The sequence below is a fragment of the Nerophis lumbriciformis genome, linkage group LG01 (genome assembly GCF_033978685.3).
Source record: "Nerophis lumbriciformis linkage group LG01, RoL_Nlum_v2.1, whole genome shotgun sequence".
NCBI lineage: Eukaryota > Metazoa > Chordata > Actinopteri > Syngnathiformes > Syngnathidae > Nerophis > Nerophis lumbriciformis.
The window spans coordinates 17,206,366-17,231,437 of record NC_084548.2 but is presented as its reverse complement, the minus strand read 5'-3'; the positions used below and the strand labels follow the sequence as shown (position 1 = coordinate 17,231,437).

The 25,072-nt window shown below is 39.5% G+C and overlaps 1 protein-coding gene across 2 annotated transcripts in view; it reads right to left on the bottom strand.

Annotated features, from left to right (window-relative positions):
* The window catches only part of LOC133573231 (band 4.1-like protein 1), a 92,617-nt gene that overhangs the window by 46,587 nt on the left and 20,958 nt on the right, over nt 1-25,072 (bottom strand). For both annotated transcript variants that reach the window (XM_061926037.2, XM_072912951.1), the window contains exons 2-3: nt 17,880-17,968; nt 16,065-16,214 (exon numbers count right to left, since the gene is read on the bottom strand). In XM_061926037.2, coding sequence (XP_061782021.2) covers nt 16,065-16,214; nt 17,880-17,921 — 192 coding nt within the window. In that variant the 5' untranslated portion in view covers nt 17,922-17,968. The remainder of the gene's footprint in view (nt 1-16,064; nt 16,215-17,879; nt 17,969-25,072) is intronic.

The following is a 25,072-nucleotide window of genomic DNA, read 5'->3' as shown; positions in this document are numbered from 1 at the left end:
AGCTGGTTGAGAAAGGTTTTTCTTAAACTGTTCAACAATTTGCTCACGCATTTGTTGACAAAGTGGTGACCCTCGCCCCATCCTTGTTTGTGAATGACTGAGCATTTCATGGAATCTACTTTTATACCCAATCATGGCACCCACCTGTTCCTAATTTACATGTTCACCTGTGGGATGTTACAAATAAGTGTTTGATGAGCATTCCTCAACTTTATCAGTATTTATTGCCACCTTTCCCAACTTCTTTGTCACGTGTTGCTGGCATCAAATTCTAAAGTTAATGATTATTTGCAAAAAAAAAAAAAAAAGTTTATCAGTTTGAACATCAAATATGTTGTCTTTGTAGCATATTCAACTGAATATGGGTTGAAAATGATTTGCAAATCATTGTATTCCGTTTATATTTGCATCTAACACAATTTCCCAACTCATATGGAAACGGGGTTTGTATTTTTGCACTGTGAAGGTGTACCCCATCTCCTACCCAAGTTTTGGGGCATAAAAGTGTGTAATCATTTATGCAATAACATGGTGGAGACTGCAGATGTCAACAATAATTGAGCAGTTATTTTGACTTGGTTCGTTTTGAAAACCCTCTACCTAAAATGAACTGGCGTAACCTATTCTGCATTTGTAGGCTGATTATATATATATATATATACAGTATGTCAGTTCTAAAACTCAGAAACGGAGTGGACATCCAAAACAGCAAAGGGAATGACTTGCATGCATGGGCGTGTGGTTAACCAGGGAAATGCTTAAAGGGAGGTCAGGAAGCATTTAGCGTTTTTTACGAGATAAACAGCGATTACACAATCAAGTTCAGCCAAGGTTTCCATTCAAATATGAACTCATTTACTAAAAATTCTAAAGTTTAAAACCCTTTTTTTTAGTATCCAAGATTAATTTTGGAAAAAATTCCCAGATGAATAGGTCCAGCCAGCACTGCGCTAATAGAATCCCTGCTTTAATTGTGTGGCTTCATGTTAAAAGCTTGATCAATATCTCGTTCACTAGCCAAACCTCAAGAAGAAGCTCCTCTGTGTTTTAGCATCATGCCTACTTGCTCTGCACTTCAACACAGGAATTGCACTCGGGGCTTTACAGCATTCATCATTGTGTCACCTTTCCTCTCATAACATTGATGTATTACAATGCGCACACCCGCCACATATGGCCCAGCGTGTCCTCCTTTTCCCTAACGGCATGGTTTCCTTCTCCTTCTTTCTCACATTCTATTTTCTTTTCGGTGCGCTGTGGATTTCCTGTCAAAGTGCAATGTTTCAGAGGCCAGGTGACATGAAGTAATGTAGGCATTTGCAAGTGATGGAAAATGTGAGCATATGTGTGCTTGGTGCAATGATGGCGGTTATATAGCAAGCACCGTAAGGTCTAGTGCAGGGGTCGGCAACCCGCGGTTCCGGAGCCGCATGCGGCTCTTTGATCACTCTGATGCGGCTCAGCCGCATACTTGCCGACCCTCCCGATTTTCCCAGGAGATTTCCGGATTTCGGTGCCTCTCGCAGAAAACTCCCGGGATTAATATTTTCCGATTTTCACCCTAACAATAATAATAAGGGCGTGCCATGATGGTACAGCATTCAGCACCCTCTACAATCTGTACAAACAGCGTGCCAGCTCTGCCCTTTGTTGTATGCATCTTCTACTTGCAAAGCAAGTGACAGCAAGGCATACTTGGTCAACAGCCACACAGGTTACACTGACGGTGGCCATATAAAACAACTTTAAGACTCTTACTAATAATGCGCCACACTTTGAACCAAAACCAAACAAGAATGACGAACACATTTCGGGAGAACATCTGCACCGTAACACAACATAAACACAACAGAACAAATACCCAGAATCCCATGCACCCTGACTCTTCCGGGCTACATTATACACCCCTGCTACCACCAAACCCCCCCCAACCCCCCCCCCCCCCCCCCCCCCCCCCCCGCCCTCCTCCGTGCGTCGGTTGAGGTGGGCGGGGTTTGGTAGTGGGGGTGTATAATGTAGCCCGGAAGAGTTAGGGCTGCATGGGATTCTGGGTATTTGTTCTGTTGTGTTATGGTGCAGATGTTCTCCCGAAACGTGTTTGTCATTCTTGTTTGATGTGGGTTCAAAGTGTGGCGCATTATTAGTATACTAAAGTAATGTCCGATCATTACCTTATAAAATTCGAAGTTCTGACTCATTGTCAACAAACTAATAATAATAATAACTGCTATAGCAGCCGCAACATTAATGCCGCCACAACGATGACTCTTGCTGACCTACTGCCTTCGGTAATGGCACCATTCCCAAATTATGTCGGCTCTATTGATAACCTCACTAACAACTTTGACAATGCCCTGCGCAAAACCATTGATAGTATAGCACCGCTAAAACAAAAAAGGGCCCCTAAAAGGCGCACCCCATGGTTTACAGAGGAAACCAGAGCTCATAAATTATCATGTAGAAAGTTGGAACGCAAATGGCGCGCGACCAAGCTTGAGGTTTTCCATCAAGCATGGAGTGATAGTTTAATATCGTATAAACGCATGCTTACCTTAGCTAAAGCTAAATATTACTCAGATCTCATCCGCCTCAACAAAAACGACCCTAAATTTTTGTTTAGTACAGTAGCATCGCTAACCCAACAAGGGACTCCTCCCAATAGCTCCACCCACTCGGCAGATGACTTTATGAATTTCTTTAATAAGAAAATTGAACTCATTAGAAAGGAGATTAAAGACAACGCATCCCAGCTACAACTGGGTTCTATGAACACAGATACAACTGTATCTACGACGGATACTGCAATACAAAATAGTCTCTCTCTTTTTGATGAAATAACATTAGAGGAACTATTACAGCGTGTAAGTGGGATAAAACAAACAACATGTTTACTTGACCCACTTCCTGGGAAACTTATCAAGGAGCTTTTTGTATTATTAGGTCCATCAGTGCTAAATATTATAAACTTATCACTTTCCTCTGGCACTGTTCCCCTAGCATTCAAGAAAGCGGTTATTCATCCTCTGCTCAAAAGACCTAACCTTGATCCTGACCTCATGGTAAACTACCGACCGGTGTCCCACCTTCCCTTTATTTCGAAAATCCTCGAAAAAATTGTCGCACAGCAGCTAAATGAACACTTAGTGTCTAACAATCTCTGTGAACCTTTTCAATCCGGTTTCAGGGCAAATCACTCTACGGAGACAGCCCTCGCAAAAATGACTAATGATCTACTGCTAACGATGGATTCTGATGCGTCATCTATGTTGCTGCTTCTTGATCTTAGCGCTGATTTCGATACCGTCGATCATAATATTTTATTAGAGCGTATCAAAACACGTATTGGTATGTCAGACTTAGCTTTGTCGTGGTTTAACTCTTATCTTACTGACAGGATGCAATGCGTCTCCCATAATAATGTGACCTCGGACTATGTTAAGGTAACGTGCGGAGTTCCTCAGGGTTCGGTTCTTGGCCCTGCACTCTTTAGTATTTACATGCTGCCGCTAGGCGACATCATACGCAAATACGGTGTTAGCTTTCATTGCTATGCTGATGACACCCAACTCTACATGCCCCTAAAGCTGACCAACACGCCGGATTGTAGTCAGCTGGAGGCGTGTCTTAATGAAATTAAACAATGGATGTCCGCTAACTTCTTGCAACTCAACGCCAAGAAAACGAAAATGCTGATTATCGGTCCTGCTAAACACCGACATTTATTTAATAATACCACCTTAACATTTGACAACCAAACAATTACACAAGGCGAATCAGTAAAGAATCTGGGTATTATCTTCGACCCAACTCTCTCGTTTGAATCACACATTAAGAGTGTTACTAAAACGGCCTTCTTTCATCTCCGTAATATCGCTAAAATTCGTTCTATTTTATCCACTAGCGACGCTGAGATCATTATTCATGCGTTCGTTACGTCTCGTCTCGACTACTGTAACGTATTATTTTCGGGTCTCCCTATGTCTAGCATTAAAAAATTACAGTTGGTACAAAATGCGGCTGCTAGACTTTTGACAAGAACAAGAAAGTTTGATCATATTACGCCTATACTGGCTCACCTGCACTGGCTTCCTGTGCACTTAAGAAGTGACTTTAAGGTTTTACTACTTACGTATAAAATACTACACGGTCTAGCTCCGTCCTATCTTGTCGATTGCATTGTACCATATGTCCCGGCAAGAAATCTGCGTTCAAAGAACTCCGGCTTATTAGTGATTCCCAGAGCCCAAAAAAAGTCTGCGGGCTATAGAGCGTTTTCTATTCGGGCTCCAGTACTATGGAATGCCCTCCCGGTAACAATTAGAGATGCTACCTCAGTAAAAGCATTTAAGTCCCATCTTAAAACTCATTTGTATACTCTAGCCTTTAAATAGCCCCCCTGTTAGACCAGTTGATCTGCCGTTTCTTTTCTTTTCTCCTCTGCTCCCCTTTTCCTTGAGGGGGGGGGGGCACAGGTCCGGTGGCCATGGATGAAGTGCTGGCTGTCCAGAGTCGGGACCCGGGGTGGACCGCTCGCCTGTGCATCGGCTGGGAACATCTCTACGCTGCTGACCCGTCTCCGCTCGGGATGGTGTCCTGCTGGCCCCACTATGGACTGGACTCTTACTATTATGTTGGATCCACTATGGACTGGACTCTCACAATATTATGTCAGACCCACTCGACATCATTGCTTTCGGTCTCCCCTAGAGAGGGGGGGGTTACCCACATATGCGGTCCTCTCCAAGGTTTCTCATAGTCATTCACATCGACGTCCCACTGGGGTGAGTTTTTCCTTGCCCGTATGTGGGCTTTGTACCGAGGATGTCGTTGTGGCTTGTGCAGCCCTTTGAGACACTTGTGATTTAGGGCTATATAAATAAAGATTGATTGATTGATTGATTGATTAGTAAGAGTGTTAAAGTTTTTTATTACGCCACCGTCAGTGTAACCTGTGTGGTTGTTGACCAAGTATGTCTTGCTGTCACTTGCGTGAGCAAGCAGAAGTCCCATACAACATGTGGCTGGGCTGGCACGCTGGTTGTAGTGGGCGCTAAATGCTGTACCATCACGGCACGTTCGAGAGAATAGTTGCCCTGAAATTCGTAGTCTGCCGGAAAAATCGGGAGGGTTGACAAGTACGACGCCGTCAAGCCCCAATCATATAAAACCCGCAGGCCGCACTAACATTCAATTTTCATATTAAGGTGTGGGCCGCGTGTCTGAGACGCTTGGTTTATACACAGCACAAAGCAAAAAAAAAACTTTGTATGCAGTGTTATTTCATTTTAAATTTCAAAAGATTTTTGTGGCTCCCATTATTTTCTTTAATTTGTGAAACTGGTCAAAATGGCTCTTTGAGTGGTAAAGGTTGCCGACCCCTGGTCTAGGAGGAATAGGAGGAGGAAGAGGTCAGGCAACCAATAAGGTTGTTGTTGTCACAGGCGCTCCATCATGTGCAATGAGGTCAAAGTACTGATTAATGATCTTCGCACACCTGGGGATGTACAAATGTTTGTAGAACATTCAGTTAACACCACTGGCTCTTCCTGGATTTTTTTTTTTGTTTGCAAAAATTCATAAAATGTGAATTCCCTCACTGATCCTCCCACACCCCTCCATGAGAGCAGTAGCGGTATTTCCTGACTTAGTCACATTTATTACCAAGGCATACAAGTATTCTTGATGAAGTGTGGTGTGCTGAGTCGAGGACTGCCTTAGACTATGTTTACACTGCAGGCCAAAGTTAACCTGACTCTCGCCAAAAACTGAAATATCTCAAATAAGGGTGATATTTGCTTATTTTCTGTGTGATACGATAATTCTTCTCACTAAGCAGATTTTATGTTAGAGTGTTTTACTTGTTTTAAGTGTTTTGGTCCTAAATTATCTCAGTAAGACATTACAGCTTGTTGCTGAGATTTGATGACCTATATTGAGTAAAACATGCTTGAAACTAGAACATCAACTGTTGCAAAGCTGTGTCATCAACACTCACAAGTATAAAACTACTTTTTTAAAGTAACAATTTTTTACTTCAAGCATGAACAAAAAAATCATGATTTTGACACAATTGTTTCTCATAATTAAAACAGATGACAGCCAAATGGACTTTGCTGTTTTATTTTCAATGAAACAATAGAAAATACGTACTCATATAGTAGTACAGTTGGCACAGTACAGAAAACTGACAGTTAATATTTAAACATTTAACATTTCAAACAATTTTGAACAGAAATAGTTCATTCACATTCAGATAAATTCTTCAAAATTACAATGAAAAAAAATTTGGCCGGGGGCCGGGCTGTATATATGCGCACTAATTGACTGAAAGAGCACGCACTTGGTACGATGATGTCATGTTGTCGATGGGAAAATGCATTTTTAGACCATATGATTTGCCTGAGCGGCTGGTAGACCCTGAGAGTAACAAGCGGTTGCCTTGTTGCCTTTCCATTAAGAAAAATACATTAGTTTTTAGTATAAGTTTGCTGGTTTCAAGAAATGTGATGCCGAGCGCATATCATTATGTCAAGATAATGGCACTACAATTTACTTAATTTAAGAATATTTTTCAACATATTGAGCAAAGAGGTCTCATTTTTTTTCTACCAAGAAAAGTGCACTTGTTATTAGTGAGAATATACTTATTTGAAGGTATTTTTGGGTTCATTGAGGTTAGCTAATTAGGGACCGCAATGTCTCTTTGGGACAGAGGACCCTATTGTATTTTGTGCGTTTTATTATTATTATTCCGCCGCTTCTTTGGGCTGTAATTTAACCCCCTTAACATGCTTCAAAACTCACCATATTTGACACACACATCAGGACTGGCAAAAATTACCATCTAATAAAAAAACCAAAATCCAAAACTCAAAATTGCGCTCTAGTGCCCCCTAGGAAAAAACACAGACAAAACTTATTGTAACTTCTGGTAGGAATGTCGTAGAGACATGAAACAAAAACCTCTATGTAGGTCTGACTTAGACCTACATTTTATACATTGACATCCTTCAAAAATCAACAGGAAGTTGGCAATTCCCCCTTCAGTACAAAAGTTTACTAAAAACAGTCACTTTTGCCTCTTTGAGCTGTAATTTGACCCCCTGCTTCAAAACTCACCAAACTGGACACACACATCAGGACTGGCAAAAATTGTGATGTAATAAAAAAAACCAACCCCAAAACTCAAAATTGCGCTCTAGTGCCCCCTAGGTAGAAAACACAGACACAACTGCTCCTAGGAAGAAAACTCAGAAAAAACTGCCTGTAATTTCCAGTAGGAATGTCTTAGAGACATGAAACAAAAACCTCTATGTAGGTCTCACTTACACCTACATTTCATTTATTGACAACCCCCAGCAAAAATCTGCAGATAATTTTGCTTAGTTCAAATAAAATACCCCTAATTTTTGTATTTTTGTTTTCTTGTTTTTGACCACTTTGCAGTGTAGTTCGCTGAGCTCCACACAAGGATCTGGGACTTCTCAATAGGAGATGTATTTCAGAAGGCGGGGCCTTGTAAAAAAAATCATTGTATGTGATTGGATAAACCACTTGTCCGTTATCTTGAATGACATGCTACTTCAACCACTCGCATCGAAATCAAGTCGTGACGCTGATGAGAGCGACGCTGGGAAAGAACAGAACAGCCGGCATATTGGATAACGACAGAGCGAAAAGTTAGAGAACTTTTACTGAAACAACACAGCAATGTCAGTAGACGATCAATGTCGTTTGTGCAAAGAAAATATGCGAATAAAAGGCTTCATTGGGGACAGCAAAAAAACATTTCACAAAGCCGCCAACGAAAAAAGCATAGACGAAAGTTTAACAGAACTTGTTTTGAAATTGTTGAACATTCTGGAGAGACCGTGTCGAATATGCTAAGTTGCAATAGCAGAATCAATGTCAGCACACGACTCCTCGCTGTGTTGTTTGAATCAAACAGTCGCTTCAGCGCTACGTCACATCTATGAAACCCCACCCGGCAATCCTGATTGGTTTATTATTTTTTGCTATCTTGAAGGAGTTTGCATTCCCCTCGAGCCCAGATCCTTGTGCGGAGCTCAGTGAACTACAAGGATCTGGCGAGAGTCAGGTTAGGCCAAAGTGGCCCAAATCTGTTTTTTTTTTCAAAATCAAATTTTTTTCCATCTGACTATTCACACTGCGAGTAACATGTGATCTTTATCAGACCCCAGTGAAAATGTGCACAGGCCCCAATGTGGCCTCGGCGTTACTTGCATGCGCAATTCGATTAAGTGAAAAAACAAAGGAAGTTGAACGAATTCCGTAAATGGACAAGGAAGTCGCTTCTACTACTACGACAAAATAAAATAAAAGTCGCCACACCTTAAAAATGAGTGTTTTTTTCACAGAAAAATAAATTAAAGTAATATAATGTGTGAATGAATGTATAAAGTGTAATATATTTGGGAGGGTTCTAATCCTGTTATGGATGTTGAGTAGAGGAGACACGGACAAAAAATAAGGTATCTAAAAGCTTATTTATTTTGAACAAGGTTAAATATAGTTTCCCGTATAATACAATGAGAATGTTATATTGCTCAATTATTCTACCTCAAGTTATCATTACGTATATGTATTGTTGCATTTGAACAACTGTATTGTTGATAATAGAGGTAAATTATTGGTATTGTTCATTATATACATCTACATACACCATACTTGCCAACCCTCCCGGGGTTTTTTTCCGGGAGACTCCCGAAATTCAGCACCTCTCCCGAAAATCTCCCGGAATTCAGCCGGAGCTGGAGGCCACACCCCCTCCAGCTCCATGCGGACCTGAGTCCAGTGTGCGCACACAAGGAGACGAAGCAGAAGAACGAGACCATAGTCTAAGAGCGCAGGGGAGACACTTCTCCAGGGCCGATGTATGCTCGGGGCAACACCTTTCACAGCGGACGACTTTAGGGTGAATGATGAGTCCAGCGATTAGTTGCAAATCTTGCTTTATTGATTGCTTGCACACAGCCAATCCAACACAAAACCAACTAGTGCCTCCCCGCACCCGCGCTACCGCTCCCTCTCTTCTCTCGCCCACACACTCACTGACGTCCCTCACCTCACATGCTGTCACCTATTAAAGGGCCACACACACACATACTCTACTCTCATAACACACAGTACAGTTAGTAGAACAACTGTGTTTTCATTACTGTGTATTTGATAGGTGCCATTGCCCCGGAATTGTATTGCATTGTACTTTCAAGTACAACAATGAGTAGATGAGTGTTATGTGTGTGTATATGTGTAAATAAATGAACACTGAAATTCAAGTATTTCTTTTATTTATATATATAATAAAATATATATATATATATATATATATATATATATATATATATATATATATATATATATATATAGCTAGAATTCACTGAAAGTCAAGTATTTCATACATATATATATATATATACATATATGAATGAAATACTCCAGTTGGTGAATTCTAGCTGTAAATATACTCCTCCCCTCTTAACCACGCCCCCAACCACGTCCCCCGCCCCACCCCCGACCACGCCCCCACCTCCCGAAATCGGAGGTCTCAAGGTTGGCAAGTATGACATACACATACACATACTGTACATATACCTTCACTGTACAAACACATCTACACATTATGTACATATACACTCACTGTACAAACACATATACACATTCTGTACATATACAAGTACATATGCATACATACACTCATGCACATAATCACTTTTCATCAAACCTATATTAACTATGTTGCCCTTGGGTAAACTGGGTATAACACATGGCACACTGACAAAGCTTAACCTATTGTTACTATAACAATCTACAAGGTTAATGTAGGTTGCTTCTCTTTCTCCCCCTCCATTTTTCTGCATTCTTTCGTATCTCAGGTTATCATTACATATATGTATTGTTGCCTTTGAACAACTGTATTGTTGATAATAGAGGTAAATTATTGGTATTGTTCATTATCAATAGCGCTATTTCTATAGGTATTTGTATTGCTCCATTTGTAGTGTAATAATGCTCATTGTCATTTCTGTATTCTTTTTTATTTTCGCTAACTGCTTATTTGCTATCACTTTTACCATCATATTTGTACATGTCGTATTTGCTGATGTTGCTCTATTGTTGTTGTTGTGTTTGCTGTTGTTGTTTTTGTCTCTCTGTCTTATCCCCCTCTTTTCCCCACAATTCCCCCCTCTGTCTTCTTGTTTTTCTCTTTCTATCCCCTCCTGCTCCGGCCAGGCTGCACCAAATGATAATATAAATACATTTAATAAAGTCAAATACAAATAAGGCAACAAGAGAAGTATATTACACGTCTCTTTTGTAAAGTAAATCTGAACAGCTGATATGGGCATCTACATCAACTATATGATTTGCCTGAGAATTTGGACAGGACAAAAAAAATAAATTTAAAATAAATTTTAAAAAATAAAAATAAATAAATTAAAAAATAAAAAATTATTCTACCTTATTTCAATGATTGTGTAGAAATATGGGGAAATGCATATTACAGCAACATAATGCCTTTATTTCTTTTACAGAAAAGAGCAATTCATATTATTTTTAAAGTAGGATACAGAGACCACACAAATCCACTCTTCATTAGGTCAGGATTATTAAAAGTAAAATACATTGTAGAATTGCATACTCTATTAGTGATGTTAAAAGCTAGAAATAAAGTTCTTCCGAAGGACTTACAAAAGTTATTCGTGTTCACGTCTGAAGATGAGAATGACAGAAGGCCGTATAACTTTAAACATACAAGAGCGCGAACAAATTTGAAACAAATGTGCTTGTCTGTTGCTGGTGTGAAAGCATGGAATTCTCTAAAGAAAGACTTAAAAAGTTGCAAGAATATTTTTTAATTTAAAAAGAGTTACAAAAAGAGACAACTGGATTAATATTAAACTGATTTTTGATTTTGGTTGGACGTGTCATTGTGAAAATGCTTAAAGAAAAAATTAAAAACTACGTTGGAAATCGAGTGTTGGTGGAGGGAAGAGTGATAAAGTCATCTACAATAATTTGTGTTAAAAAAGGGGGCAGATAAATATAAGAATACTATTCTTCCATCTGCTCCTTTCTGATCATGGAAATGTATAAGAAACAAAAAACAATGAAAGTGTGTACTGCACGTGGCTTGTATATATGCATTTTCATGAAAGGAATAAAAAGAAATGATGATGATGATGATGACGACGACATCAGCGTGGATCAAAGCTATATTTTTCAACTCACATGTAAGCAAATGCGCCACAATGTCAATTCCAGCCCTTCAACAATCTCTATTTCTTCAGAATCACAATATTTATTAGATATAGCCTATTATTTGCGCACTATTGACTTGTGATGCACTGAAAAGCCCAGCCATGGAAAATAGACTTTGTTCACCGAAACCGGATGTTGTGATAGAATAGAATAGAATAGAATATAAAGTACTTTATTAATCCCTGGGGGAAATTCAGCACCACAGTTCACTCACAATAAACAATAAACACTTAGGTATTTTTTACATGTGAATAATATAAAAACAGTCTATTATACAGCATTATTCACATGTGAATAATATAAATACAGTCTAATATACAGCATTATTCACATGTGAATAATATAAATACAGTCTATTATACAGCATTATTCACATGTGAATAATATAAATACAGTCTATTACACATTTAAGTTCAGTCAAAAAGGAACATATGCATTATACAGTCTGATGGCTGTCGGTATGAAGGACTTCCTGTGTGGTTCCGCTGGCGGACTGCGTCTTTTGCCGCATGACGTAGCTCACCCAAAGATGACGAAAAAGTCACATACGTGTCGAATTTAGGTCGCATTGCGTTTAGACTAAAGTCACATTGGAAAAGATCAGATTCCAATCAGATTTTGACTGGCCTGAATCTGATGCTAAAAGATCCGATTTGAAGCACTTTGGAGCAGATTTGGTGTGCAGCGTAAACGGGGCCTTTGAGTGCTATCACAATGTGACGGCAATTAAAGACAGATGTGTTTAGTTGGAGGCTGCGGTGTGTTTTTCTTCTAATGGTGTAACACTAAAAGCTTTCGAAAAAGTTCATCTAATTACGTGTCTGCACGTTGCACGACTCATAATGCAATAACCCCAGCAAATTGAAAAAAACAGGTCTGTCTAACTTTTAAAAGTTTTGTTAACTACACATTTAGAAATCCATTTCTACACCCAAAAGAATGTAAACAATGAGGTAGTAAAATACAGAGTAGGTTGATTATCAGTTTTTTCATCCACAATAACTATACAATAAACATTGCGTACCTGATTGGGTGCATGTTTTCCTTTGGAAGTGACTAAATTTTACTTGAACTGAAACTATGCTTGCTCTGTTGCAGTCCTTCAAAGCTTCTTTTTTTTCTATAGCTATCTCGCAGTGTTTTGATCACATTTAATTGGAATTCCAATGTCAGCAAAGCTGTGTCTCAAGTTTGCTTGGGCATGCAACAAAGGTACTGCAGTCAGTCCCATTGAGGAATGCCTTGCCCTGTTTGTTCCGGTGTTGTAATGTGTCTGCGCCAATTTCAAACTAAAATTATAGTCTGTTTGTGTTTTCTTTGTCTTGCATCCATGTCAGCAAACTACTTTATGGAGGGTAACAAAAGATGATGTACAACAATGGTAATATATGTGACCTAAAAAAGCAAACATGTAAATTCTCCTAGTAGGATTTGATAGTATCTAAATCATTGAGGATGACCAAAATCTTAGGGATGGACAGTGGATCATTTGCACGGATAAGCGCTCAAAATGCATGAACAAGTGGTCTTCAGTTTCAGTCTTCAGTGGCAGAGTATGTGCCAGCACCATTTCTATATGTTTTATGTTGACCATAGATACTCTAGGCCATGGGTGTCAAACTCTGGCCCGCGGGCCAAATTTGGCCCGCCGTGTAATTTCACTTGGCCCTTGAGGCGATATCAAATTAACACTAGAGCTGGCCCGCCGATTATAATCAGCGGCGGTGCCGCGGTAACACCGCATTCACCGCTAATTCTCATACTTGCCAACCCTCCTGGGAGACTCAAATTTCAGTGCCCCTTCCAAAAATCGTCACGTTTGCTTTTCACCCAGTTTAGCGAATGCTGGCCCAGTCACATAATATGTGCGGCTTCAGCACGCACACACACGTGAATGCCATGCATACTTGGCCAACAGCGATACAGGTTACACTGACGGTGCCTGTATAAATAACTTTAACACTGTTAGAAATATGCGCCACACTGTGAATCCACACCAAACAAGAATGACAAACACATTTTTGGAGAACATCCGCACAGTAACACAACATAAACACAACAAAACAAATACCCAGAATCCCATGCAGCCCTAACTCTTCCGGGCTGCAATATACACCCCGCTACCTCCAAACCCCGCCCCCCCAACCCTGCTCGCCTCGACCAACGCACGGAGGGGGTTGGTGGTAGCGGGGGTGTATATTGCAGCCCGGTAGAGTTAGGGCTGCATGGGATTCTGGGCATTTGTTTTGTTGTGTTTATGTTGTGTTACTCTGCGGATGTTCACCCAAAATGTGTTTGTCATTCTTGTTTGGTGTGGATTCACAGTGTGGCGCATATTTCTAACAGTGTTAAAGTTATTTATACGGCCACCCTCAGCGTAACCTGTATCGCTATTGGCCAAGTATGCATTGCATTTACGTGTGTGCGTGCTGAAGCCGCACATATTTTGTGATCGGGCCGGCACGTTGTTGGAATGGATGAAAAGCAGACGTGACGACAGCTCGTGGGGGACGATGAACGCAGTGCCTTTAAAGCACGCCCCCAAGACTGTGGTCCGGGTGCACTACGAGGTATAATGACTGATGAACAACTTTGTTCGATAATGAAAGATGCCTCAGCTCAAAGCCTGAGCCCCGACATTAATGAACTAGCATCCAAGAAAAGATGGCAGGTATCTGGCTTGGGCACATCAGATTAGATCAGTGTGTTGCAAACTGAGCAGTTTAAAGTCCTGAATGGTTGATTTATTCATTATTTTATTTTCTAATTTATTAGCCTGTGGAAAAAGTTAATGTTGATATTTACCTCAGAAGGCTGCAAATAGAAAAGAGGCATTCAATTTTTATTTAAATTGTATTTGATATGCCATTGATATTTTTTTATTATTATTATTATTATTTGAAGCTCGATTTTGCATGTCACTATAAAGTTATATAAGCCTTGCTTGTTCAATATTCAATGCAAAACTTGTTTGGGTCCCTATTAAAAGGTTAATTTGTTCAACCTTGGCCCGCGGCTTTGTTCAGTTTTAAATTTTGGCCCACTCTGTATTTGAGTTTGACACCCCTGCTCTAGGCAGTTATTTGCAGTCAAATCAAGTTTGTTTGTGGCACCATCTGCCCATTTGCAAACACATGTTTCAAGTCAGTCAGAAGCATACACAATCCAGCGACGAGCATTACACTGAACAATACATTTCTGTTGAGCTAACCATGATATGGTTTGAAAGCGTAGACACTAATTTGACTTGGGTTTTGCACTCTGTGATGGTGGGGCAGCTATAGCTGTGTAGGTGCTCTGACGTCATAAAATGACGACGCCTTTTGTGTCTGTACATTTCTGTGTAAGAAGTTAGTTTTATGTTAGTCTCATTATATTCCTATTCTTGTACTGCACTGACTATTTTCTGTTAACCAATGTGATTGCAATGTTTCCACATCCACCCTAGGATAACCCACGCAGTACTTGTTACCTCACCGTTATACAGAACAGTTTTAATTGTGTTGGTTCCTTTCGTATGAAATAACTAACCATTTAAATTGTAGCCAAACTGCACTGCCTGTATAGGTTCTACAAGGAAAGTCTTACATATGCATATGTTACCTCTGAATTAAATAAACAGGTAATCATCAGATTGCTTACATCAACAAAGTTCAAGTCTCACGTAGTTTGATCTAGTTTTGGCAATGATGGGAATCTCAGCACATGACGGGGTTAATCAAAAGTAGGGTTCAAAGGGGTGGAAAGTTTCCGGTAAATTTCCGGGAACTTTCCGGAAATTTACCAAGGGAAGTTAATCTCGGGAAATTTGGAAATTTTGACAATTTTTTGATTATTTAAAGTTGGACACCGTATAAGTTGAGAAGCTTGTAAAACACTAACGCAATGCCACACACAGATATAAATAGTCAGCTAAACAATTGGAGCAGTCTTTAAAAATATTTTACTGATGGACAAATTAATAGAAATAGGCTAAATGAATAAATGAACACTCAATCAGCATGCTAAATCAAACTATAACCTACATTATTGTATGACAACAGAATGGCTAGCAGAACAGAAAGCGGAGGAAACTGCACGTTTTGATTTAGTTTGCTAGTTGAACTTTACAGATAACAAAAAAAGTCAATTCGGATCGATAACGTTGTTAGCATAAATTAATGGGATTTAACATAGAGAAAATTAGCATCACGGCTAACGGAGAAATATTTTCGGTTCATTATGAGACTGTGGTGGTACATAAACCTAGCTAGCTAGAGATATTGGCCCCAACATCTTTTAACAAGTACAGGAACAGCTAGCTAGCTTGAGTGGAAGTCTGCTGGAGTAGTCTACAGTCATACAGTAACAAGCAATTACATCTCTATTAAACTTAAATACCATAGATCAAATATATTTACCCCAGTAATATCATCAAAACTTACCTGACTGGATGAAGTCCTTGGGCTCAAATACTAGTGTGGCATCAATAGCCCTGCTGTAGTGTGTAGCATGTTGGGAATTATCTGGGCATGTGATGGAGGAATGCGCAGTAGAGGGTTGAAATTCTACTGAATTTGCATTAAATCAGGTTGTTTTAGCTAATAATCATGCTGCAAGATCTAGCATGTTGCATTCAATGTTTATTCCCATGAATTTCCCATGAATTCCCGTTAATTCCCATATATTCCCGTTAATTCCCATGGAAAGTTTCCAACTTTGAATATTCCCGGAATTTTGCAACCCTAATCAAAAGTCATAAATCTCAATAAGAAATCCAACACTTGAGAACGGAAACATACCTCGACTGCGGTCTCGTAGTCTGAGCCGTCAAGCAAAGTGACTCTGACAGGTATCGTCTTGGGCCTCTTGTTGCTCTTCTGGGGGGATTTGGAAGCCTTGCTGAGGGTTTTCTCTGAGCTTTCATCAGCATCTCTGTGGTCCTCTGGAAACTGGAGAAAAAAATAGTCTAAAATGTCTTTCTTTCACCGACTATTATTATTCGGATACATTTGCTTATCTTAGGTGATTAATTGTCCGATAGGTTGAACCGCTGATATGCGATGTAAAAATATTTCATTCTGGAGCACTGAGTGATTTAGTCGGTACCCCGCAGTGATTGAGAGACCACGGTAAAATAAGCTGCTGTGAGTTACCCAGTGTTCCCCCCCGTTTTACTTTTATCTTTTTGAACAAAAGACAGCTACCATGACCACCCCCGAACTGTGAACCATCCCTGTAGACACTTTTCACTTTTGATCACTAAATACACTTTAACTGCTGCTGTGACCAAATGTCACCTCCATATTTATACTGTTGACTGTCAATCAGAATGTGCGATAATGTTATGCTACTTCATACTTGCCAACCCTCCCGGATTTTCCGGGAGACTCCCGAAATTCAGCGCCTCTCCCGAAAACCTCCCGGGACAAATTGTCTCCCGAAAATCTCCCGAAATTCTGGTGGAGCTGGAGGCCACGCCCCCTCCAGGTTTATTGATAGGCAGTTTCATTAACGTCCTCCCAGCGCGGCAACAACACACAACAACAGCAGTCACGTTTTGTCTACCGTAAAGCAGTATGTCTGCCGTAAACAGCAATGTTGTGACACTCTTAAACAGGACAATACTGCCCTCTACTGTACATGCATATGTGACAATAACATCTACGGCTTTTAGAGAGTGCAGTGCACAACTGCCCACACAACAAGGAGACGAAGCAGAATGCATCATCAGAGAGGGTGTTCAGCATGGTTAGAAAAATAGTGACAGAGAATAGAACAAGGATGGACAATTCAACCCTTAACTCAACAATGAGTAGATGAGTGTTGTGTGTGTGTGTATATGTGTAAATAAATGAACACTGAAATTCAAGCATTTCTTTTATATATACTGTATATATATATATATATATATATATATATATATATATATATATATATATATATATATATATATATATATAATAAAATAAATATATATATATATATATATATATATATATATGTATATATATATATATATATATAGCTAGAATTCACTGAACGTCAAGTATTTCTAATATATATAAATATATATATATATATATATATACATATATATATATATATATATATATATATGTATATGAAATACTTGACTATATATATATATATATATATATGAATATGTATATGAAATACTTGACTATATATATATATATGAAATACTTGACTTCACCAAGTCAAGTATTTCTTATATATATATATATATATATATATATATATATATATATATATATATATATATATATATATATATATATATGTATGAAATACTTGACTTGGTGAATTCTAGCTGTAAATATACTCCTCCCCTCTTAACCACGCCCCCAACCACGCCCCCACCCCACCCCCGACCACGCCCCCCGCCACCCTCCACCCCCCACCTCCCGAAATCGGAGGTCTCAAGGTTGGCAAGTATGTGTTACTTACTGTGCCTTGTATATACATTTTTATTAAGTACCGTGTGACTTGTTGAAGGGTGGACTAGCAAAGTAAGATTTTCATTGTACGGCAAACTGTCTGTTTAACTGTGCATATGACAATAAACAATCTTGAATCTTGAATCTTGAACCCACCTGATTGCTTCTCCTGCAGTCACCCTCCATTGCACTTTTCATTACCCCCGCCAAAGCAGTCTCAGTTGTCAAAGAAATGGATTTTAGTCCTGGAAGCACACAAACACAGTCAGTCAGCATCAAATGCAATCCTGCTGGGGAAGACAACAGTGTGGAAGGGTTATTTACCAGTCCACTATGGCTATAAAAGTCCTGATTGATTGGAGAAAAAATATGTTCCATCTGTAGCAATCCTCACTTTAACCAAGTCATGTTGGCATACTCGATCAATCTGTGCATTCATTCACATCCACTACGCTCTTGCACCGTGCGGATAAAGGATGTTAAAACAAAAAAAAAAAGTGTTGTTCACAGCCTCCCAAAGGAGCACTCTGCATGAAGAGTGCAGGCCCTAGCATCCTCTAGTCAACATCTGACAAAGTAGATAGTATAAATTCTATAAGCAGGCCAGCCATGAGGCAGCAAACACCCACAGATAAAGCAAAGGAGACAGGAAGAGGGTAGTTATCTTAAGATGAGGAGGGAGGATAGAAATAAATAATGGCTGGATAAAAGCAAAAGGGGTTATGAGGAGAGTGACAGCAAGGAGAGGAGATAGACATAAAAGCAATAATGCAATATTCGGTTGATGGATGAAGCTTGTCATTTGAAGGTGACCACTCAGCTATGGTCAAACTCATTCAGTGCTCCTTTTTGATGTAAAAGAGCTGATGTAGATTAGAAAGTGGCGGCAAAGAGAAGCAAATTATCCGAGAAGAAACCCTGAGTCAGTCGGTGGCTTTGCTATAAAAACAGATCACGGGGTCAGAGTTTGAGTTTATTTTGTTTCATATGTCAGCCTAAATCATTAAAGATTAAATATATATATATATATATATATATATATATATATATATATATATATATATATATATATATATATATATATATATATATATATATATATATATATATATATATGTATATGTATGTATATATATATATATTTATGTATATATGTATATATATATATATATATATATAGACTACGACTCAATCACAGGCAACGAAAGAAACATCATCATCCACGCAAAAAACTCCATTCTCATCCACAACAGTACACCATGGCAAAAAAAGAACAATGCAACATTTGACGTCACTATGGGAAGTTTTGACGGAGCAGAAACGTGTGAACTCGTTGGGAGTTTCCTCCTCTCCCAGCTCGCTAGCCTCAATCTGAACCTTGGTATTTACCGTGATGACGGACTGGCAGTGTGTCGCGCCTCGCCAAGGAGCAGCGAGAATACCAAGAAGCGCATATGCCAAATTTTCAAAGAGAACGGCCTACGGATCACGATTGAAGCCAACAAGCAAACCGTCAACTTCCTTGACGTCACTTTCAACCTGAGAAATAACAGCTACCAACCATTCACGAAACCCAACACAACACTCCAATACGTGCACCATGACAGCAACCACCCACCCACCACCACGAAAAGAATACCTACCGGAATTAATAAAAGGCTATCGATGCTGTCATCTAGCAAAGCTGAATTTGACCAAGCAACCCCCCCGTACCAAAAAGCCCTTGATGAAAGCGGATACAATTTCACCCTCACCTATGAACCCACGCCAGGAAACCAACCAAAAAAGAACAGAAAACGAAACGACATCATCTGGTACAACCCCCCATACAGCAAAAACGTCTCAACTAACATTGGACACAAATTCCTCAATCTGATTGACAAACACTTTCCCAAAGACAACACCCTAAGAAAAGTATTCAACAAGAACAACATTAAATTGAGCTACAGCTGTATGAACAATATACGACAAATTATCTCAAACCACAACAAAACAATTGCAAATGAGCCGTCGGCCCCCGGACAGAGCGACTCCAAAACCAACAAAGGCTGCAACTGCCGCAAGAAACCTGATTGCCCTCTCAACGGGGGGTGCTTACAAACATCAGTTGTCTACCAATCTAAGGTAACACGCAAGGACATTAACACATCCGACACATATGTAGGATTAACCGAGGGAGAGTTCAAAACCAGATGGAACAATCACAAGTCTTCTTTCAGGAACCAAAACCTGCGGAATACCACAGAACTCAGCAAACACATTTGGGACCTCAAAGACAATAATGTTGAATATTCAATAACATGGCAAATTCTTGCATCCAGCACACCTTACAATAGTGGTAATAAAAGATGCAACCTATGCTTGAAAGAGAAACTGTTTATTATTTACCGTCCAGACCTGTCATCCCTCAACAGGCGCAGCGAAATTGTAACAGCATGCCGCCACAGACGGAAACACCTCCTAGGTAACACATGAGCCAATCACCACGCCCCTACGCCAGCCTGTACCCACCCACTCTGTGCCCTATATAAACCATGGTATGTGAATGCTCCCATTAAAATCTCCTGATGATTGAGGGAACCCCCTCATGAAACAGGCCTGTAGAGATGAAATAGTCTTGTGATTTTTTCCCCACACATACATATATATATATATATATATATATATATATATATATATATATATATATTCATATATATATATATATTAATGTATATATATATGTATATATATATATATATATACACACACATATATATATGTATATGTATATATATATATATATATATATATATATATATATATATATATATATATATATATATATATATATATATATATATATATATATATATATATATATATATACACATCTTGGTTTCATGCATGAAGAAGGTGGATCAAAGCGGAGCACAGACTTGCTCTTGCAAGACTGACAGATGGTACACTCCGAGTGCATTCTTTCCTCACAACGTTTACCTTTTTGAAGTAAATTGTACTGAACATTGGCCCAAAACATAGGTCTGCAATGTCCACAAACTTGAATAAGGCCAGTGTAAGTTGATATATTTTGAGAGATGAAACATGCACAGCTCAACACTGTAAAAAAAGGGGCATGCAAAGCAAAGACTTGAATACAGTGAAGTGTGTGAAAAGACTCAAAGCCCTCAGCTCATTCTCATTATGGGTCTTTTGGGTCATTCGGGGGGTTCAATCCGTGCTCCTCAACATCACTTCTGTACTCAGCTGCCATAATCACATATTCAAGGTGAATCATTCCAATTTATCTTTCCTATTTTTCCATTTGTTTTTGTATGGTTCAAAAATTGCCTGTGTGCTCCATTAGTGCCCTCGTAGAGCACAAAATACACCGTAATATTGTAGTGAATGGAACAGGTCTTTATCATTAAAAAAAAAAAAAAAAAACGTCATTGATGTTCAAATGACAAGAGACCAAAAAAGCACTAACCTCAATGCCTTGCTTTTCTTCCTTAATGTTTCCTCAATTTGTTCACTGGTGCTTCTGAATTGCCATCAGTCATAAAGCGAGCAGTAAATGTGTTTTATTTTCTTGTCACCCCTCACAAAAGTTGTTACGTAAAGTTAATACATCAAAGGGATGCGTTTCATACTAAAATAGTGCAGACTGCTCACAAAATCAAAATGGTTTATTGATTTTAAAACATTATTTTCAGAGTTAATTTTTTTTTTCCCCAAGTACGTGGAAAGCAGTTAATATTGTCCTCTTTCTGCAATAACCACACTGAAAGTGCTTTCCAACATTACCTCCGTTTCTGACTGACAACACTGATCTGTTCTTTCTCTGGTAAAAATGTGAAGGCAGTTATTTGGATTTATGTCATTAAATGTCTGGAAGACAACATATTAACCTGACACGCCAAATATTTCATCATTCGTACAGGTCCTAAGCCTAGATGAATGGGGGATTGTGTCATGAAGGGCATCTGGCACATAGACTAAACCATAAAAATGTTGCAAATTTGAAAATACAATTTACTGTGGTGACACTTGATGGTAGAATCTGATGGAGAACCACAATACTTTGAAAGTGATTTATTAAACATGCTCTCCTGTTGTGTTCTTTTTCAGGCAGTGAACTACTTGAAACGGAATCTACACTTAGGGCGGGATCTACTACAGGTTTGCGTGTACTAAAACATGTGCAAACTTGATAGCACATGCAAAGCTGATCTACAAAGTGTGCAGAGAGGAGATGGTGTCACTTTAGTGAGCAGGATCCATTTAGCGTGTCTGTCTTCATGAATATGCAGAATATATGCTGATGATCAGAACAGTCATAATACTGAGAGGAGAGGATGCAAATATACTGATAATTATTCTGCACACGCAGTTTGATTAATCAAGAATATAACTCTCCTGCGACCGCAATTTTTGCGTCTTTATTTATTAGTACGTTTGAAAAGTGCATGCAAACTGAAAGTTACACACATGACAATTGCGCCAAAGCTCCATCCTACATATATTTGTCAACATACTGTATATAGACTGTCAAATTCATATTCTCTATTCAGCAATATAATTTTAGAGCTGCTAGATGACCTGAAAGGCCTACTGAAACCCACTACTACCGACCACGCAGTCTGATAGTTTATATATCAATGATGAAATCTTAACATTGCAACACATGCCAATACGGCCGGGTTAACATCCATCCATTTTCTACCGCTTATTCCCCTTTGGGGTCGCGGGGGGCGCTGGAGCCTATCTCAGCTACAATCGGGCGGAAGGCGGGGTACACTCTGGACAAGTCGCCACCTCATCGCAGGCCGGGTTAACATATAAAGTGCAATTTTAAATTTCCTGCGAAACTTCCGGTTGAAAACGTCTAGGTATGATGACGTATGCGCATGACGTCGATGGTTGAAACGGAAGTATTGGGACGTTATTGTATCCAATACAAAAAGCTCAGTTTTCATCGCAAAATTCCACAGTATTCTGGACATCTGTGTTGGTGAATCTTTTGCAATTTGTTTAATGAACAATGGAGACTGCAAAGAAGAAAGCTGTAGATGTGATCGGTGTATTAGCGTCTGGCTACAGCAACACAACCAGGAGGACTTTGACTTGGATAGCAGACGCGCTATCCGACGCAAGCCGCCGACCGCATCGATGATCGGGTGAAGTCCTTCGTCGCTCCGTCGATCGCTGGAACGCAGGTGAGCTTCGGTGTTGATGAGCAGATAAGGGTTGGCGTAGGTGGAGAGCTAATGTTTTTATCATAGCTCTGTCGAGGTCCGTAGCTAAGTTAGATTCAATGGTGTCGTTAGCAACAGCATTGTTAAGCTTCGCCAGGCTGGAAAGCATTAACCGTGTAGTTACAGGTCCATGGTTTAATAGTATTGTTGATTTTCTGTCTATCCTTCCAGTCAGGGGTTTATTTCTTTTGTTTCTATCTGCAGTTAAGCCAGATTCTATCACGTTAGCTCCGTAGCTAAAGTGCTTCACCGATGTATTGTCGTGGAGATAAAAGTCACTGTGAATGTCCATTTCGCGTTCTCGACTCTCATTTTCAAGAGGATATAGTATCCGAGGTGGTTTAAAATACAAATCCGTGATTCACAATAGAAAAAGGAGAGTGTGGAATCCAATGAGCCCTTGTACCTAAGTTACGGTCAGAGCGAAAAAAGATGCGTCCTGCACTGGACTCTAATACTTCACTCTCACATTCCTCATCCACAAATCTTTTATCCTGGCTCAAATTAATGGGGTAATCGTCGCTTTCTCGGTCCGAATCGCTCTCGCTGCTGGTGTTAACAATGGGGAAATGTGAGGAGACTTTCAACTTGTGACGTCACGCTACTTCCGGTACAGGCAAGGCTTTTTATTTTATCAGCAGCCAAAAGTTGCGAACTTTATCGTCGTTGTTCTATACTAAATCCTTTCAGCAAAAATATGGCAATATCGCGAAATGATCAAGTATGACACATAGAATGGATCTGCTATCCCCGTTTAAATTTAAAAAAAATCATTTCAGTAGGCCTTTAAGCAGTGGTTCTCAAACTTTTATGCACCTGTGGAATTTCCCCAATGTGTGATAAAAACAGTCTGTCCTATCCTGGAGGAAGTACACAGGAACACCAATGTGCATGCACATGACCGGAGTCAATCCCCCTGACCCCACATTTCCAGTGATTGACAGTCAAGCCGTCTCCTGGATCGCCAGCACTATACTTGAAATTGACTGGCTTCAATTGCACTCGCACAGACGTGCATGCGCTTGTTGCGAAGGAGATGTATTCATGAACAAAATTATTTTTGAAATGTGAAATCATTTTATATCGTTTCTGTTCTGTAAGTTGAAATCATGATTTTTTTTATTTTCAAACTGCGTTTACGGGCGGGTGGGGGACGGGGTTTGGGGACGGGTGTTGAGGTACGGGCAGGGGCGGGAGGGTTTTCAGGTTCGGAGAGCCCCAAAACCCCCTCAGCCCCAGGGACCTCCGTTAGGTTAAGTCGGTCCTGCTAATGCCGCTAGCTTAATGCTAACGTACAATAGACCAGCTTTTTGACTGGCTAACAAAAATTAGCATGGCAAATTTAGACAAAAGTTTATCAAAAGCAGAAGTGTTCACCAAACTCTGTAGAAACGAATACTGACCGTTGACTTTGTACCCCTCAATGAGTCTTCTGCACCCGCTCTGTGTGGATGCTGACTATCTATGGAAATTGGTTGCTTGAACATCAAACTCTTAATTTTTCAACAAAACAGTGTTTTATGGAACATGATTGAAAGACATGGAAGCACAAGTATCAACTGGTAGCTGAAGTGTTAATTTCTGTATCGCAAAATCTTAAAAAAAACAAAAAAGGGAGGGGTTTCCAATTTTTTAATTTTTTTTAACTTGTGACAACCTTGAATTTACTTGTGGCTGCACGCCACAAATAAATGAATATACAGTATGGGAAACAATGTGTTGCAGCTCATACTCATATTGAGTCACAGATTAAGAGTGTTACGAAAAGACCCTTCTTTCATCTCCGTAATATCGCTAAAATTCATTCCATTTTGTCCACCAGCGACGCTGAGATCATTATTCATCCGTTCGTTACGTCTCGTCTTGATTACTGTAACGTATTATTTTCGGGCCTCCCTATGTCTGGCATTAAAAGATTACAGTTGGTACAAAATGCAGCTGCTAGGCTTTTGACAAGAACAAGAAAGTTTGATCATATTACGCCTATACTGGCTCACCTGCACTGGCTTCCTGTGACTTTAAGGTTTTACTACTTACGTATAAAATACTAAACGGTCTAGCACCACCTTATCTTGCTGATTGTATTGTACACTATGTCCCGGCAAGAAATAT